This window comes from Numida meleagris, chromosome 13, assembly GCF_002078875.1.
Source record: "Numida meleagris isolate 19003 breed g44 Domestic line chromosome 13, NumMel1.0, whole genome shotgun sequence".
Lineage (NCBI taxonomy): Eukaryota > Metazoa > Chordata > Aves > Galliformes > Numididae > Numida > Numida meleagris.
The window spans coordinates 12,527,935-12,542,806 of NC_034421.1; the positions used below are offsets into that span (position 1 = coordinate 12,527,935).

At 51.7% G+C, this 14,872-nt stretch overlaps 3 protein-coding genes across 8 annotated transcripts in view; 2 read left to right on the forward strand and 1 right to left on the reverse strand.

Annotated features, from left to right (window-relative positions):
* Window positions 1-3,327, reverse strand: part of NPRL3 (NPR3 like, GATOR1 complex subunit) — a 42,870-nt gene extending 39,543 nt beyond the window's left edge. Inside the window, exons 1-2 of one of the 5 annotated variants that reach the window (XM_021411042.1) lie at window positions 3,099-3,327; window positions 1,160-1,229 (exon numbers count right to left, since the gene is read on the reverse strand). In XM_021411042.1, coding sequence (XP_021266717.1) covers window positions 1,160-1,229; window positions 3,099-3,216 — 188 coding nt within the window. In that variant the 5' untranslated portion in view covers window positions 3,217-3,327. Of the gene's footprint in view, window positions 1-1,159; window positions 1,230-3,098 lie in introns of those variants that run through there. The other 4 variants (XM_021411038.1, XM_021411039.1, XM_021411040.1 and 1 more) reach the window with 4 other exon arrangements.
* Window positions 1,842-9,659, forward strand: LOC110405621 (hemoglobin subunit pi). 2 transcript variants are annotated; one of them, XM_021411047.1, is made up of 4 exons: window positions 1,842-2,864; window positions 7,781-7,949; window positions 8,664-8,868; window positions 9,394-9,659. In XM_021411047.1, the coding sequence occupies exons 2-4, from the start codon at window positions 7,855-7,857 to the stop codon at window positions 9,520-9,522; spliced, it is 429 nt and encodes a 142-aa protein (XP_021266722.1). In that variant the 5' UTR covers window positions 1,842-2,864; window positions 7,781-7,854; the 3' UTR covers window positions 9,523-9,659. The 2 variants fall into 2 exon arrangements, with proteins under 2 accessions (XP_021266722.1, XP_021266723.1); XM_021411048.1 differs by having other exon boundaries at window positions 1,842-2,260.
* LOC110405947 (hemoglobin subunit alpha-D) lies at window positions 11,724-12,769 on the forward strand. Its single transcript, XM_021411792.1, has 3 exons — window positions 11,724-11,884; window positions 12,033-12,237; window positions 12,594-12,769. The coding sequence occupies exons 1-3, from the start codon at window positions 11,793-11,795 to the stop codon at window positions 12,720-12,722; spliced, it is 426 nt and encodes a 141-aa protein (XP_021267467.1). The 5' UTR covers window positions 11,724-11,792; the 3' UTR covers window positions 12,723-12,769.

A 14,872-nucleotide genomic window follows, 5' to 3' on the forward strand; every position in this document is an offset into this window, starting at 1 on the left:
CGAAATCCCTGAGATAACCAACAAACATGCACCGAGCCCTCCCCATGTGCGTACTCAGTGCAGACAGGACAGTCTGAAGTGCCATTCAACAGATATCAAACTCAAAAACCACATTTTGCTCCCACTTCAGTTGTGCACTGTACCACACTGCGTTCAATGGAGACAAGATAGAACGCTGCAATCGAAAGTTTCAAAGATACCAGAAGATGTAACAGACACAAACGACCTCAAGCAAGATGTGTTACCTCTGTTACACTGCTTTCACGAGTCCTGGAAAAACATATGAACTTGATGAAGTTGCTGCCATAGATGGTTTTAATTTCAGTGCAACTATTCTTAGTCAAGCTTAAGAACCAGCTTACATTTTGCAAGGGTGGCATCTAAGTTGCCTTTTGGGGAAAAGCAATGACAACTTCATTCTTATATCAGAGAACAGCAGCAACCACTCCACTATTAATATCTGAAATTAAAAGACAGGCCACAGAGAAAAAGATCTGTAACTGAACCGAGGTCCAGGTTTCTCTCATATCTGGTAGTGATACATTTAGGACAACACAGCAGATTTCAGATTTTCTCCCAACACCAGTTAGAGGGTCCATGTCTATGTACACGCACAGTGAACAATACACCACCTGTGTTCAGTGCTTTTGTTACCCACTAATTTCCTGCAGCTGAAAAACTCTCTCTAAGTCTCAGTGCCCTCCTGTGCCACTATTTCACTGCATGGATACACAGCTATATAAGGAGAAAGAAAATTAGTTGCTCAGTAGCGCACAGCAATTCTGTATCACTGTTACATGAGCTAAAGAACCCGAGGCAACTGTATAAGACAGCCAGTTACAGGTAGGCAGGTGGAGAAAAGTGGAATTTTGCCAGAGGATTAATACTCCTGGCACTGAAAGAGTACTGCTGCCTTTCTAACAAGCACAACTTACCCGAGCTATACTTTGCCCAGAAAACAGCAGGCTCATCAGCATTCACTCACGAGACATTTCTCGTTACCAAACACTGATTTTCTCATAACTTGGCATTACGATATCCCTTTGCAGGCCTTCTATACACTACAAGAGAGTTTCCCTGCTGATCTAGCAGTAAGAAAAAAGGAGGCCACGTCCTCCTCAGTTTTAAAGTCAGACAAGGAGAAACGTTTTCTCCCTACCTGGAGTCCCCATCCTGGTCCTCTGAGGTGTCACCAGAGCTATTCACTGCATATCGGCTCCGTGGTTTATCTGAGGCAAAGAAAAAAGACAGCTTTCTCAAGGAGCAATCTCTTTACAGTGTACAGTAAGATCCTGGTTTTGTTTTTGTTTTTTCAGTTTTCACTCATAAACACATTAACAAATGGGAGCAAGAAGCTTACATTTTCAAGGGATACAAAGAAAACAAAAGCACTCAAAGAAACAACTTTCCTGCCAAGTGCCAGGGAATAATTCATGTCAGCAATACCACTTTGCAATTCAAGGAGCAAAAAATAAAAATTCAGCTCATTAACTTCCCACATTCTTGCTCTGGTTTCAGGACAATGGTAATGCTCCAGAAGCCCCCTCTGCAGTGACACCAAATATTTTACCAACAAAAAGCTGGAGAGGGACAGGAGGGAAGCAGACAGCAAATAATAATAATAATCTTCTCAGATTTTACTTATAAGAACAAAAGTGGGGTTCAAAAATGATTCTTCCTCAGTAAAAAATGACTCATAATCTTAAAACCTTAAACCGTTTGGATGTGGTGCTCAGGGACATGATTTAGTGGTGGGTTGTTAGGGTAGTATGGTTCGGTTGCGGTTGGACTTGATTATCTTTAAGGTCTTTTCCAACCTGAGCAATTCTATGATTCTATGAAAAGGGGTGTCAAATCTCACACAAGACACAAGGACTGCTGCAAGAGGACAAGGGGAGATGGTTTCAAACTAAAAGAGGGGAGGTTTAGATTGGATGTAAGGAAGTTCTTTACAATAAGGGCAGTGAGGCAGCGGCACAGGCTGCTTAGGGAGGCAGTGGTGCCCCATCCCTGCAGACACCCAAGGTCAGGCTGGGTGGACTCTGAGCACTGATGGAGCTGTGGCTGTCCCTGTACATTGTGGGGGAGCTGAACTATAAGGCCTTTAAAGATCCATTCCAACTGAAATGATTCTGTGACTCTATGATTCTATGACATACGGCAGCTGGCAAACAGTCCATGTGAAACAACCTCATCACTGGACGACAGCCTCAGGTCATGCACAGGGCTCACCCATCGTGCGCCTCTCATGACCACTTTGGTATGTTCTCAGTGCCCAAACTGTTAAATGTTCCTAGGCACCAAACTCACACTGAAATTGAAAACTGATTCTAACATCGCCTGGTGATGGGTTAGATTTGCAAGCAGTGATGCTGTGATCCCATGGTATTGACCATGCTAACTAAGCCCTCCCAAACCCACTCTGGCTTTTCAGTAGCACACTGCAAAGTGCAGGACAGAAACACCGGGGCTGGCTGCACAGGGCCAGCATGGGCACGGCTCCACATCTGCCACCGCAGACCCAAGGCAGGGCTGTGCAGAATGGATAGAACTTAGAGAGCATCCCAAGAAGGAAGGGACACACAGGGATCCAGTCCAACCCTTGGTTCCACACAGGACCATCCAAACCCAAACCCTATGGCTGAGAGCGGTGTCCCAACGCTATTTGAGCCCTGGCAGCGTGGAGCCTTGCCCACAGTCCAGGCGACCAGAACCGATCCTCCTCAAAGGTGCACGGGCACCGGTACTCGGCCAGGCGGGCGCCTGCCCCGGGCCGTGCCGGACAGCAGCTGCTGGCAGCCATGGTGCTGCGCCCCGCCGTGCCTCGGGCCAGGAGCCTGGGGAAGCCCCAGCACCAAGGCGGGGTGAGCATCACACAGGGCCGCGCCGTGCCGGCAAGGATGTGGGGAACGGGGTGCACGAGTCTGCGCGTGCACGGAGGGGACAACGGGCCACCAAGAGACGAGGCTGGGAGGGGGGTGCCAAGCCAGCCAGAGCCGTGGGAAGGCCGGGGAGGGGCTGCCAGGACGCGGGCCGGATCGGGGCCGGCGGCTGCGGCCCTGCGGCGCGGGGCGGCTCCGGGCCCGGCGCGCACTTACTGGCCTGGGCGGCGGGGTGCTCGGCGCCGCGCTGGAAGGGGAAGCGGAAGAGCAGCTTGTTGCCGCGGCTGCCCGAGCTCACAAGGATAACGCTGATGGGGCTGGTGCTCTCGCCCATACCGCCGCGCCACAGCGAGCACCGGGCGGGCAACGACGCGGCCCCGCAGCACCGCTCCGCAGGAAAGCGGCCCGGCCCGGCCCGCCCGACTTCCGCTTCCGCGCCTCCGCCGCCGCCGGTTCCCCCGTGCCGCTGCTGGCGGCGGGGCGGAGCTGCGGGCACGGCGCTCCCGGGCGGCCCGCGCTCAGGGCCCGGGCCGTCGCTGCAGCGCGGAGCCCTCAGTGCAGCCCCGCGCCGTGCGCCCAGCGCGGCACACACGCTCTCGGAGTGCCCAGCGGCTCCTGGTAGCGCCCAGTGCCCTCCGTTCCTCCCAGCACCTCGCAGTGCTGCCGTGTGCCTGGAGTACGGCCCAGCACCTCACGTCTGAGCCCCGGGCCCCCAGTGCGACCCAGCACCTCACGTTGGAGCCTCTTGTCCTCCCAACAGCGCAGTGTGTCACCTTCAAGCCCTGTGCCCCCTGTTCAGCCCAGCACATCCCACTGGAGCCATTGTGCCCCCAGCCCAGCCCAGCACCTCACGTTCAGGCCCCCAGCATGTCAAATCAGAGCCCTGTGCCCCCAGCACAGCCAACATAGAATCAAAGAATCCTTAGAGTTGGAAGATGCCAGAGCCCTTGTGCCCTCATTCAGCCCAGCACCTCTCATGCCCAGCTCAGCACTGCCTCTTCAGCCAAGGGCTTACAGCTTGGCCCAGCACCCCACGCTACCCAGCAGCACTCCCACCATCAGCCCAGTGTCCCCAGTCCAGACCAGTATCTCACATACCCATGCACAGAGCACCAGGCCAGCCTGGCACCACTGGTTCATTCCAGCACCTCACGTGCCCCCAGCCAACACCCTCCAGCACCCCCAGTGCCCCTGGCACCTCACACCCTCTCTGGTGCCTATGGTGCCCCGAGGTTCATTCCCACCTCTTCCCACATGCCCACGCACTCCTTCACTATTTTCATGTCTTGAGATCTCCTTTGGTTACTTTGAGTCAGGCAGTTATTACAACTCCAGAACTACAAGGTGCTGGCCAGCAGCAGTGTCAGCAGCAAGTGCCACTAACTGCAGGACTTGTTACTCCCTGGCAGCTCAGATTTTGAAGGATTCTCACAGGAGTTTCACTTTGGAAATCAGACCTCTGCTCCCCGTGCTCAGCGTTTGGCCTTGTTTCTCATGTTCACTGTATGATTTCTGGGCGCTTTACAGCACACTGCGCACCACTGATACAACTTGCCTTACGGTTCCTGTAAACTTACAGGCGTTCTTTTTTTCCTCCAGATTATTAATTGTAACAGTGTTTCCCCTGGCTCATTTGTCTTTTTGTGTGCTCAGCTGAGATCAGAAAACTATCAGCAATTATGTCAGAAGATGCCCCAGGTTTTTCACATAAGTTGTTCCGTATTTGATAGCAACATTTAGATATTTGAATGCTCTGAGATATCCCCACTCTGGATTTTTCTCTGCAAGATTCTTCCCTTAGACTTCAGGCAGAGATGGGTGGTTGGGGACTGAAAGGGAGATGAGCACCCTCAGTGAGGGCTTAATCTGCACGGCCATTCTCTGCCAGGCAGGTGATAACAATTGAAGCAAGAGAAGCCGTCACTGAGGGGAGAGAGTTGTTGGTGAGTGATTAAAGAGCAGTCACATTATCATAGCAGAGCATTCATCGTGCTCCAGTGCTGGGCAGCTATGTTAAAATTTCCCAGTGCGTCTACTTCAAAGCATAACTTTACATTCTTCAGTAAAAAACTGCAGGCATGTTTGTCATTTCCAGCTCTTGGAGAGAGCTCTAGAAAGGTGCAAGCTCTTTGGGCACTAGTAGGAAATAAAAGAATAAAGCCAAGATATAGATTCTGCTTTTAAGATTTCCAAAACTTAATAAACCCAAAGTCTTCATAGTTAGAGCAGGTGTATGTGCCACCGTTATCCACCAAAATTCCCCTTCAGAGAGAGGTGACTCCTGTGCAGAATAGAGGCCCGTGGGGACCGTTACCCTTCATCTCACAGAGGTTCATTTACTGAACTGGAAATTATAATCCCACTTTTGTAATGAGCATACAGGTCTGTTGCTGACTTCAACTGACAGCCTGCTTTGGCAGCAGGATTAAAAAAGCACTTATGTTAGTACTAAGACCCACTTTTCTCACTTGCTCTGTGCTTTGTTCCTGCAGGAACAGGACGTGGCCAGACAGGCAGCCCCAAGGCCAGGCTGCTGTGCAGGAGGACAGTGTGCCAGCTCAGCCTGCTGCTCCTTCCTAGGCTCTGGGGACATTTCATAGTTTCGTAACAAAGATTCATAGCCTGCACTCAGGTGCACATCGTGCGACAGGTTTATGAAACCTAAGTATGAAAAGCAACAGAAAGAGAGAGAGACACAACTGATGCAGTTTCCTGGAGGACGTATCAGTCCTATGACTGGAGGAACAACAGTGGCTGTGTTGTCCAATTCCTTGAGTCGTGTAGGCCAGGAGCTCCAAGGCTCAGCACCCTGTGGACAGCTGGAACAGTGGGGTAAGGAATTTGGCTGAGAAGTCTGTGCAGGGACAGAGCCTGTCACTCTCCATGTCATGTTGCTGCACATGGCTGCAAATCACACTGCTCCCACCAGGCTCTTTTCTGAAGAGCTCCTGAAGCTGTCTCCAGCACAAGTCTGATCCTAGGCGAGTGGTGAGCCCCTCCTTGCAAACCACTGTCACCTTTGGGCTGCTCCGGATTTTGTAATAGTGCAGGAGCAACTCTTGGAAAATTAATCCAATTCAATAAAGATTTCAGCAATGATAGTTCACATACAAACCAACAAGCCTCCGGTGCCAGCGTCACTCTGATCTTCATGCCTACACGGACCTTAATCCTCCAATTGTGGAGGATCGCTGTTCAGGTTAAACAGTTGGCAGCAAAATAGGAAGGGGTATTGCTGGCATCTGCCTGGCTATATCTGAGTCACAGGGACTTCCCTCAAGCACTGTCAACAGAGCTTGGAGCACAGCCATGCAGTGGGCGATGTGAGAGGTAGCGCTTTCAGGAGACAAACAACAGCAGCATTATTTTCAAAGTATATTCCTATTGGAAAACTGCACGTGTTTTTAAAATGTATGTAGTTAGAGATGATGAATACAGCTTCTCTCAGTACCTCCATCCGTTTAAGCTATGTAAACTGAATACAGCATTCTCCTGTGTTAAGTGCTTAGTGCCTGTTCCGTTAGCAGGGCAGCCACATCTGGAGTGCGTTGCCTGCAGCACTGTGAAACGCAAACATATCTTGATAAGGAATGTGGCTAATACATATCAACCTGCTCAGCACGAGCATGCAGGGCTATTGGGCAGAGAACACGACCTGACACCTGCCCGTGCCACCAGCTTGCTGTGCACTGCCTCTGAGGTTTAACAGCATGGCAGAGGGACTTACCTCTGCTTCATGCTGGCAGAATATTCCCTGAGCACTGGAAGCAACCATCTCCAGTTGGGTATTTCCTTGACACTTTGCCCACTTAGCTGTGATTACAGACCTGTGCTGGTCTTTCCTTTACTCGTTTGGTCCTTCACCCATCACGTGTGTCCATGCCCTGAAGCTACAAACCTTCTAGCACAGGACCAGGCTTTATGTGCACGACCAGTATGTAGCACAGTGCGCACCAGCAATGTCTGAGGTGCTGAGGGCCATTTCACAGCACGAGGGATAATGGGCTGTAAGAATCACACAGCTACAAATCAAAGAGATGCAGTATGAGGCATTTAGTGATGCAGCTCAGATCTGCATCAGAGGAAAATGCAGATTAAGGAAACAAACTGCTGGGAAATATCAATGTTACTGTCTCAGGGAGCGCTTGGCTCTTTGAGATCTGTGGACGGTGAGAACTGCGCACATCTGACTGGGCTTTCTCCCATAAACATGCTTCTTTTTAGTACTGTACTTGATTTCATAAGCTCTCTCTCCCTATATCCATATGAACCATTACTACTGGTGCTGTAATCAGCAATAGCAATAGCGGAGTTGGTCCCTAACTCTTTGCAAGAGGCCAGTAAATGCCTGGCGGTGCAGGAACAAGAACCAAAATCTCCACTGTTTTCCACAGAATCAGGGTCTCACTCCCCCTCTGAGCCATACTGCATGTATCCCAGCTGTCCCTAGCACTACCTAGGAAGTACTGAGTATGCCATGCGATGGCCACATGTATTGGAGGTGTATGATATGCCCCAGAAAGACCCAGTCTGGTGTGCACATCTGTGAAGCAAGGTGACGAATACTAATTGTTGTCCAAGCTTCTTAGTATGCTTGAAATCCACTCGCTCCTCAGCTTAATGCCATGTCCTAACCCTCCATCACTAGAATGTTCCAGCACTATCTCTCTGTTCATATGTGCCCAGACAACATTTTCAGGCCACACGGCCAATACGCGCTCAGAAGCAAGAAACTGATAACACCACCAAACCAGGAGGCCAGTGCACTGACCCTTACCGAAATAGGCTTTGTTTCACGGGGAGATAAGGGTCTCCCACCTCCATGGGTGGGCCTCCGGAGTGACCAATGAGTGTGGACAGACGCCAAGGCCCGCTCTCCTCTTCCTCTTTATAACCAGGGCTGCGAGGGCACTTAGTACAACCTGCTCTGGGTGTTCACTGAAGGGAGCCTGAGCCAGCACTCTCCTGCGCAATGACACTGACCCAAGCTGAGAAGGCCGCCGTGGCCACCATCTGGGCAAAGGTGGCTACCCAGATTGAGGCCATTGGGGCAGAATCACTGGAGAGGTAAGTCACCCACAGCACCCACTCCAGAGGGTGCCTCCTCTGACTTTGCTGTTAGGATGCATCTTGCGTCAGTGCTGCATGAGTGAGACTCATACAGTCATGCTGGGATGGATGAGAATTGCTTGATGAGCTATATGTTTTTTAACATGATTTTTTTTTTCTAGAATTGCATCTGTGCTACTAAATTCTGATAGATGACTTCAAAATCTTACATACTTTCTTAACAATTCTGTAGGTTTGCTTCCCATTATAGTAATTCAGAAGAATTCATAGCTAGGAGCCCTGAAGAGGAATTCAAAGTCATGCATACTCGGTGTCCTGAAATAGGGTTACCACTATTAGGAAATGAACTTTAACTGATTTATCATATATGTTGCCATGTAATGGACATTAAGAGAATAGCTGTCCACAATTTTTTCTAGGAACTCTTATTTCATTGCTCCAGTTGATACGTAACAAACTGCTAACACAACTGGAACCTGCAGGAAGTATAGCACAGCAAACCAATCATTCAAATTCAGCAGGCTGTTGCAAAAAGGGCTAATAGTCTGCACATTTTTTAGATGCTGTTGTTGTTCAAAGTAATTTAAATGCTATTTACAATCAATCTAAAATATTGTGATGTTCCTTCTGGGACGCCGAGTACCACTGAGGTTTTGCCAGGTCATGCATGCCTTTTCCACGGCTGAACATCATTGTCTTGTTCTCCTCCAGGCTTTTCTCCAGCTATCCTCAGACGAAAACCTACTTCCCTCATTTTGATCTCAGCCAAGGCTCAGTTCAGCTTCGTAGTCATGGCTCCAAGGTCCTGAATGCCATTGGGGAAGCTGTGAAGAACATTGATGACATTAGAGGCGCTTTGGCCAAACTCAGCGAGCTGCATGCTTACATCCTTAGGGTGGACCCAGTGAACTTCAAGGTGAGTGGGCACGCTTTCAGGGATGAAAACTACCAGTCACAGAACTAGAGACTACAGATCATTTTGACTAACAGTAGCTTGATCCCTGACTGCGTGGTACAGCCTCATGTTGCTGCTGGTTCCCCATCTGATTTTTAATTTGAGACTGGATCTTCTAGCAAACTATCTGGTCCAGCTCAAGCCAAGTATTCAGGAGGCTCCTGTGGTTTGTGTTAGGCCTGGGTTCTTGCTGCCTTTGTTGCAATTTATGAGTCTTCCTCACATGCCCTCATCTTCCTCACCTTTCTTGAACAGTCTCAATGAATTCTGAATCCTCCCTGAAGAAGGAAGAGGCATTTAGATAGAGGGAGTGACATCAAGCAATGGCTAGGGCATAAGGCAATGCTGCTTCTCCACAGCCAGCCTGAGGCAGTAGTGTTATCTGGTTGAGATACGCCTTTTTCCATTCCAGAGCATGTTGCAGACTCTTAGATTGGCATCTGTTACTGACTACAATGTATTTCATATATTTTTTTTCCCTTTCAGCTGCTTTCCCACTGTATCCTGTGCTCCATTGCTGCCCGCTATCCCAGTGATTTCACCCCAGAAGTTCATGCTGCATGGGACAAGTTCCTGTCCAGTGTTGCCTCTGTTCTGACCGAGAAGTACAGATAAATGGCTTCCACAAAGGGCTAGGGACGCACCTCCATGGCACACAACAGCTGCCAAGTTCTGGGATATTCTTCCTATGCGGTCCTCTCAACTCCCGTATGCAGGGGCTCAGCTGTCTGCAGACCACAATAAATAATTCAACTGTGATCTATGGTCTCTGTGCTTTCATCTTTCATGTTCCACCTACACCTTAGTGTTTAAGCAGTGTGTTTGGAAATCGCTACATAATAGGGAGGGGAAAATACTAAGCCATGTAAATTCATGAACATAATGAGAATAATACACTGTTGAGCAGAAGCCCAGAACAGGCTAGAGCCCTGTGACTACTACTGCTCACAGTTCAGAAGCTAGGTCAACCAAATGTAAAGCTGATCAGGAAAAGTTCTTTTACCCTGCTAGGATAATGAACAGACCCAGGCTTCTTGTTTAGTCTCTCCAAAATCCAGCACACCCTGTTCTGAACAACAGCTGCATTGCCAAATGGCAAGATGTGCAGTGGGCAATGCTGTGTATTGACTGTGTGTGCTCCTCTCCAAAGGGTCTGGACAAGGTGAACACCTTGGGCTATCACACCTGCTAGTCCCACCTGTTTGGTAAAGGGACCGTCCCCTCAGCTTGACATTTCCTATTTTTATACTGGGAACTTTGCATGCTTTTGAAATTTGGGAAGACTAATGTCCCCTGGAGATCAGTGATGATATCTGAGGAACCAAAATTCCCGGTGTTTGGCATTCCCCTGAGGGCCATGCATGGATCCTCCATGCCTCTCGGCCAAGGCCCTCCTGACAATACCCCAGCTCCCAGCTGATGAAAGACACATGAGCTGCTTTGTTTACATCCTTGCTTCCTCTTCCAAAGTATTTCCAAGACTTTACAGTGATACACATCACTTCTTCACAAAAAAAAACCAACCAACCAAATACCTGGAGTGTTAGAGCAGCTTGAAATTCAGAAGCCTTTCTTTTGTTTGTTGGTGTACTCCCAAACTAAGTGACCCACGTGTTGTGGGCAGGCCAATGACTGTACTGCTATTCAGTGCATCTTAGGAAGGGTCTGTGTCTAAGGGCAGAGTGATTCCGGCTTCATTTACTGAGCCATATCCCTGCTCTTCCAGTGAGAGATTTACTGAGTTACAGCTCATGCATGTCTCAGAAGTCTTTGGACATGAAAAGATGGGTGCAAAGATGGAAGCAAACAAGCATGAATTGGCACTACAAGCTGCAGTGCTCATCTTGTTCACAAAATGTAAGCACTGTATTTGGGCAAAGGGGAGAGATAAGATGCAGAAGTTCTAAACCACTGAACTGCTCCAAATCTGCTGAGGTTGACCACAGCATCTTCTGTGAGCAGTAAGTTTTTAAAACATTCTTTGTGGGTCTCTGGGTAACCTGAATGTTTAAATCATTAAATTTACAGTGTAGGTCAGCATGGGGTACATCCCTAAGCCCAAATTTGTATCAGTGATTTCATGCAGAGGCTAAATGAAGGATATCACAGACCCCAACCACTGCATGCCCTATGGGATGTCCTATCACTTATGGATAGCAGCAGGAGCACATACTGGGATGGAAACAAGGCAGCAAGTCCAGGCATGATGAGCAAGAAAGCATGGACTTTGGAAAGATCAGATGCCAAAAAAAGGAGGTTCTTCCTCACCCATGTTTCTCTGGGCTGCTGGAGACAGATGATGGGAGCACACAGAGGGCAAAGGTGGCACGGGGAGGGGAGGAGGCCCAGGGGCTCTTTGTTTGGAAAGGTCTGAATGTGGCAGAGGCTGGTGGACAGCAGGGCCTGGGACATGTGCAGGGCAAGGAGCCATGCAGGCTCTTGGCGAGGGAAGATGGTGCATCCCGATAGGAGCACCAAGTAGCAGCGCAAGGCCGAGGCTGCAGCCAGCCTGCAGCATCCACAGGATGGTGGCTGCCAACTGCAGGGTGCAGCCTTGATGGGTGCCTTCCCCCAGCCTGGCGAGGGGCTGGCTGGTATCCCCTCTGCCTGCAGTGTGAGGCCACCCGTGCAGGCCAACCCAGCTGGCAGGGCAGGGTAGGACAGGGCAGGGCAGGGCAGCAGTGCCCCCTCAGGGCCCCCTCTATGGATGCCAGGGCCCCCCAAGGCACAGCCGCTCCCTGCTCCCAGCACTGCGCAGCCGTGGCCCCTCCGTGTGGATAAGATAAGGCCAGGGCGGGCGTGCAGGGAGCTATAAGAGGTCGGCCCCGCAGGCTCCTCCACCACACACTGCCACCAGCCACCAGCCCGCCCCACCAGCCGCCATCATGCTGACTGCCGAGGACAAGAAGCTCATCCAGCAGGGCTGGGAGAAGGCCTCTTCCCATCAGGAGGACTTCGGAGCTGAGGCTCTGATTAGGTGCGAGCCAGGCCCAGGGGCACCTGATGGGGTGGGAACTGGGGAGTGGGAGCCAAAGGCTGTGGGCCAGGTCCCAGAGTGCTGGGGTGTGCGGGCTGGGCAAGGGGGAACTGTGGGGCAGCGGAGCTGACCAGCCTCATTCCGGCAGGATGTTCACCGCCTATCCCCAGACCAAGACCTACTTCCCCCACTTCGACCTCTCACCTGGCTCTGACCAGATCCGTGGCCACGGCAAGAAGGTGTTGAATGCCCTGGGCAATGCCGTGAAGAACTTGGACAACCTCAGCCAGGCCCTGTCTGAGCTCAGCAACCTGCATGCCTACAACCTGCGTGTCGACCCCGTCAACTTCAAGGCAAGCAGAGGCCAGGATCCAGGGGTCCTGGGGTCAGAAGGTCCTGAGGTTATAGGGTCCTGAGGTCCTGGGGCTCCTGTGGGTCCTGAGGTCAGGGGCCCTGGGGTCTTGGGGTCAGGGTTCTTGGGATCCTGGGGGTCTTGGGGTCAGGGGGTCCTGGGGTAAAGGGGTCCTGCAGTCAGGGGGTCCTGAAGTCCTGCGGTCTTGAGGTCGGGGTGTGCTGGGTTCCTGGGAGTTGGGATCCTGGGGGTCAGGAGCTGGAGGCCGGGGTGGTAACAGGGCCATGACAGGGGACAGGGTGAGCCTGAGAGCCCTCCATCCAGAATGAGGGTACTGAGCCCCTGTTTGCCTTGCAGTTGTTGTCGCAGTGCATCCAGGTGGTGCTGGCCGCACACATGGGCAAAGAATACACCCCTGAGATGCATGCTGCCTTCGACAAGTTCCTGTCCGCTGTGTCTGCTGTGCTGGCTGAGAAGTACAGATGAGCCACCACCTACAACTTCAAGTCTTCAATAAAGACACCATTGCTGCAGCACTGTGTCTGTGTGTGCTGGGGCTGGGGACAGGGCACAGGGGTCCGGGGTGGGCTGGGGCACACCCAATGCTTCCCTGCACCCTTGGGAGGGAGGGAGGAAGGAATCTGCCAGCAGGTCTGGCATGGGGCCTGGCTGGTTAAATGTGATCCTGAAGCTGGTAGCAGGAGTCCAAGGACAGAGCTCAGCCTGTGCCTTCCCATGCCTGCAAACCTGCTTGGGCTGGGTGAAGCCAAATGTGTTTCTTGGAACACCCTGAACGATCTTCCATGGGGGAAGGATTAGCCTCACCTGGCTTTATCACCACAGCTGTTTAGGACTTGACGGGGGATGCTGTGGGAGCTAAATGCCTGCATGAATTCCGTGGGCAACATGCCAAGTTCACAGAGTGAAAAAAATCCACTGTGAACCATGAAGTACAAACACCATTCATAGCCCCAAGCCCCTGAGCCACAACTCTAGCAATTGCCAGGGAAGGGCCCTTCCACTCCTGCCCTCGGTGCCTGCTTCTTCCATGGCATCTGGAGAGGGTGGAAACGGGCCCAGACGGAGCTGTAATCCAACACAAGGCTGCTGCTTTCACTTCATTGGCTTTAGATTTGAGGGAGAAGGTGGGTTATAAGATAGTAAACTAGCCCTGGGTTTACTCTGCACTGTGATCAGAGGAGGAAGTCAGGGTTTGTGAGGGATGAGGGAAGCTGCACCAGGAAATCAGCACCTGCTGTAGGGAATCCTCATGCCGTGCCCTGCTCCTGTGAGCACACTCCCAAACACACAGTGCTTTTCCTCCATACTCTGAAGCACTGCCTACACCTCAGCATGTCCATGTTCATTTACATTCAGTTGTTCCTTTGCCTTCAGCTGGGGGAGCTCTTCTGCCTTTGCAGTTTGCCCCATTGACGTGTGCACGGGCAGCAAACACACAGTCTCCCCAGCATCTTCTTCCCAGAAGAGCAGCTCCCCTCCTCCACTCTTCCCCTCCTCCTGTGCTCTGATATGGTGCCAGGTCAAGCTAATCTCCCCCAAACATGAATGATAAGAACCACTGGAAATGGAGGAAACATGGGTGTAAACTGCCCCCCCACCCCCGCCTCCCCGCACCAGCTCTCAAAACTAGTGGACCCACAGGAGTCCCTTATACGTTTCCAGCCCTCCTTATCTTCCTCATCCTCTTCATATTCCTCCTCACCTTCATCATTCAGGGCATGCATAGCTCACCGGGGGTCGCTATGGCCGTATATTCCCCCCTTCCCCTGCTGTGAGCTCCTGTGGCTGCAGGACAATGACTGCATCAGTATCTGGCACTGACCCTGTTGCTCTGCTGTGTGCCCCATTTCCAGCAGTCAGGGTCACCCCATGCCCCCACAGCAGCAAGGGCTGGGGCGGGGGAAGCTCTGGGGCCTGTTTGCAAAGAGGTGCAGCTGTGGGTCAGGGAGCAGGACGTGAAGATGCATTGGGGTGCACTGGTGTGAGGTGTGCAGAAGGAATGAGAGCAGAAGGTGCAGTGAGAATGAGTGGTGGTGTGTAGGGGCTACATTGTGTAGTGGTGTGTGTAGGGACAGTGCGAGTACTAGGGCAGTTTGCATGTGTGCATGGGGTTCTCATGTGTACTGGAGAGGTGCCCACAGCTCCCTGGGGCACAGACTCCCACAGTCCTCCTGAACCTACAGCCCCCATATTGCTGTCCCCTCCACTCTGCCTGCTCCTCCCAGGCAGAACACAACCCAGCTGGTCTCCTGAGGGACCCCTGTTGGTACTTCAGCCCTAACCCCATGCCAACTGGGGCTGGGGCTGGGGCTGAACCCCAGGGGGCTGGGGGCCAACTGCTCCACCTGCACCAAGGCAGACCCTAACCTCAACTCATGCCAGTGCAGACACTAACCCTAATCCTAATCCTATAGCCAGCTCATGCCAGCATAACAGTACCCCAACCCTAACACCAACCCCAAGCCCAATCCTAAACCTAACACTAGCTCTAGCTTGTGCCAGGGTCCAACCCCCCCAGCCAGTGCAGTGTTGTGGGTGGGGCAGGGCGGCAGCCCTGCCTGGCTGGGGTCCAGCATCTATGGGGCGGGCTGGGGGGCGGGCAGTGGCCAGCACAG

Bases quoted from the DNA above. Each gene is read 5' to 3' on its own strand.
- LOC110405621 (XM_021411047.1), top strand. From the start codon at position 7,855: ATGACACTGACCCAAGCTGAGAAGGCCGCCGTGGCCACCATCTGGGCA. The intron at 7,950-8,663 runs GTAAGTCACCCA...GTTCTCCTCCAG, and splicing joins GGGGCAGAATCACTGGAGAG to GCTTTTCTCCAGCTATCCTC. The intron at 8,869-9,393 runs GTGAGTGGGCAC...TTTCCCTTTCAG, and splicing joins TGGACCCAGTGAACTTCAAG to CTGCTTTCCCACTGTATCCT.
- LOC110405947 (XM_021411792.1), top strand. From the start codon at position 11,793: ATGCTGACTGCCGAGGACAAGAAGCTCATCCAGCAGGGCTGGGAGAAG. The intron at 11,885-12,032 runs GTGCGAGCCAGG...TCATTCCGGCAG, and splicing joins GGAGCTGAGGCTCTGATTAG to GATGTTCACCGCCTATCCCC. The intron at 12,238-12,593 runs GCAAGCAGAGGC...TTTGCCTTGCAG, and splicing joins TCGACCCCGTCAACTTCAAG to TTGTTGTCGCAGTGCATCCA.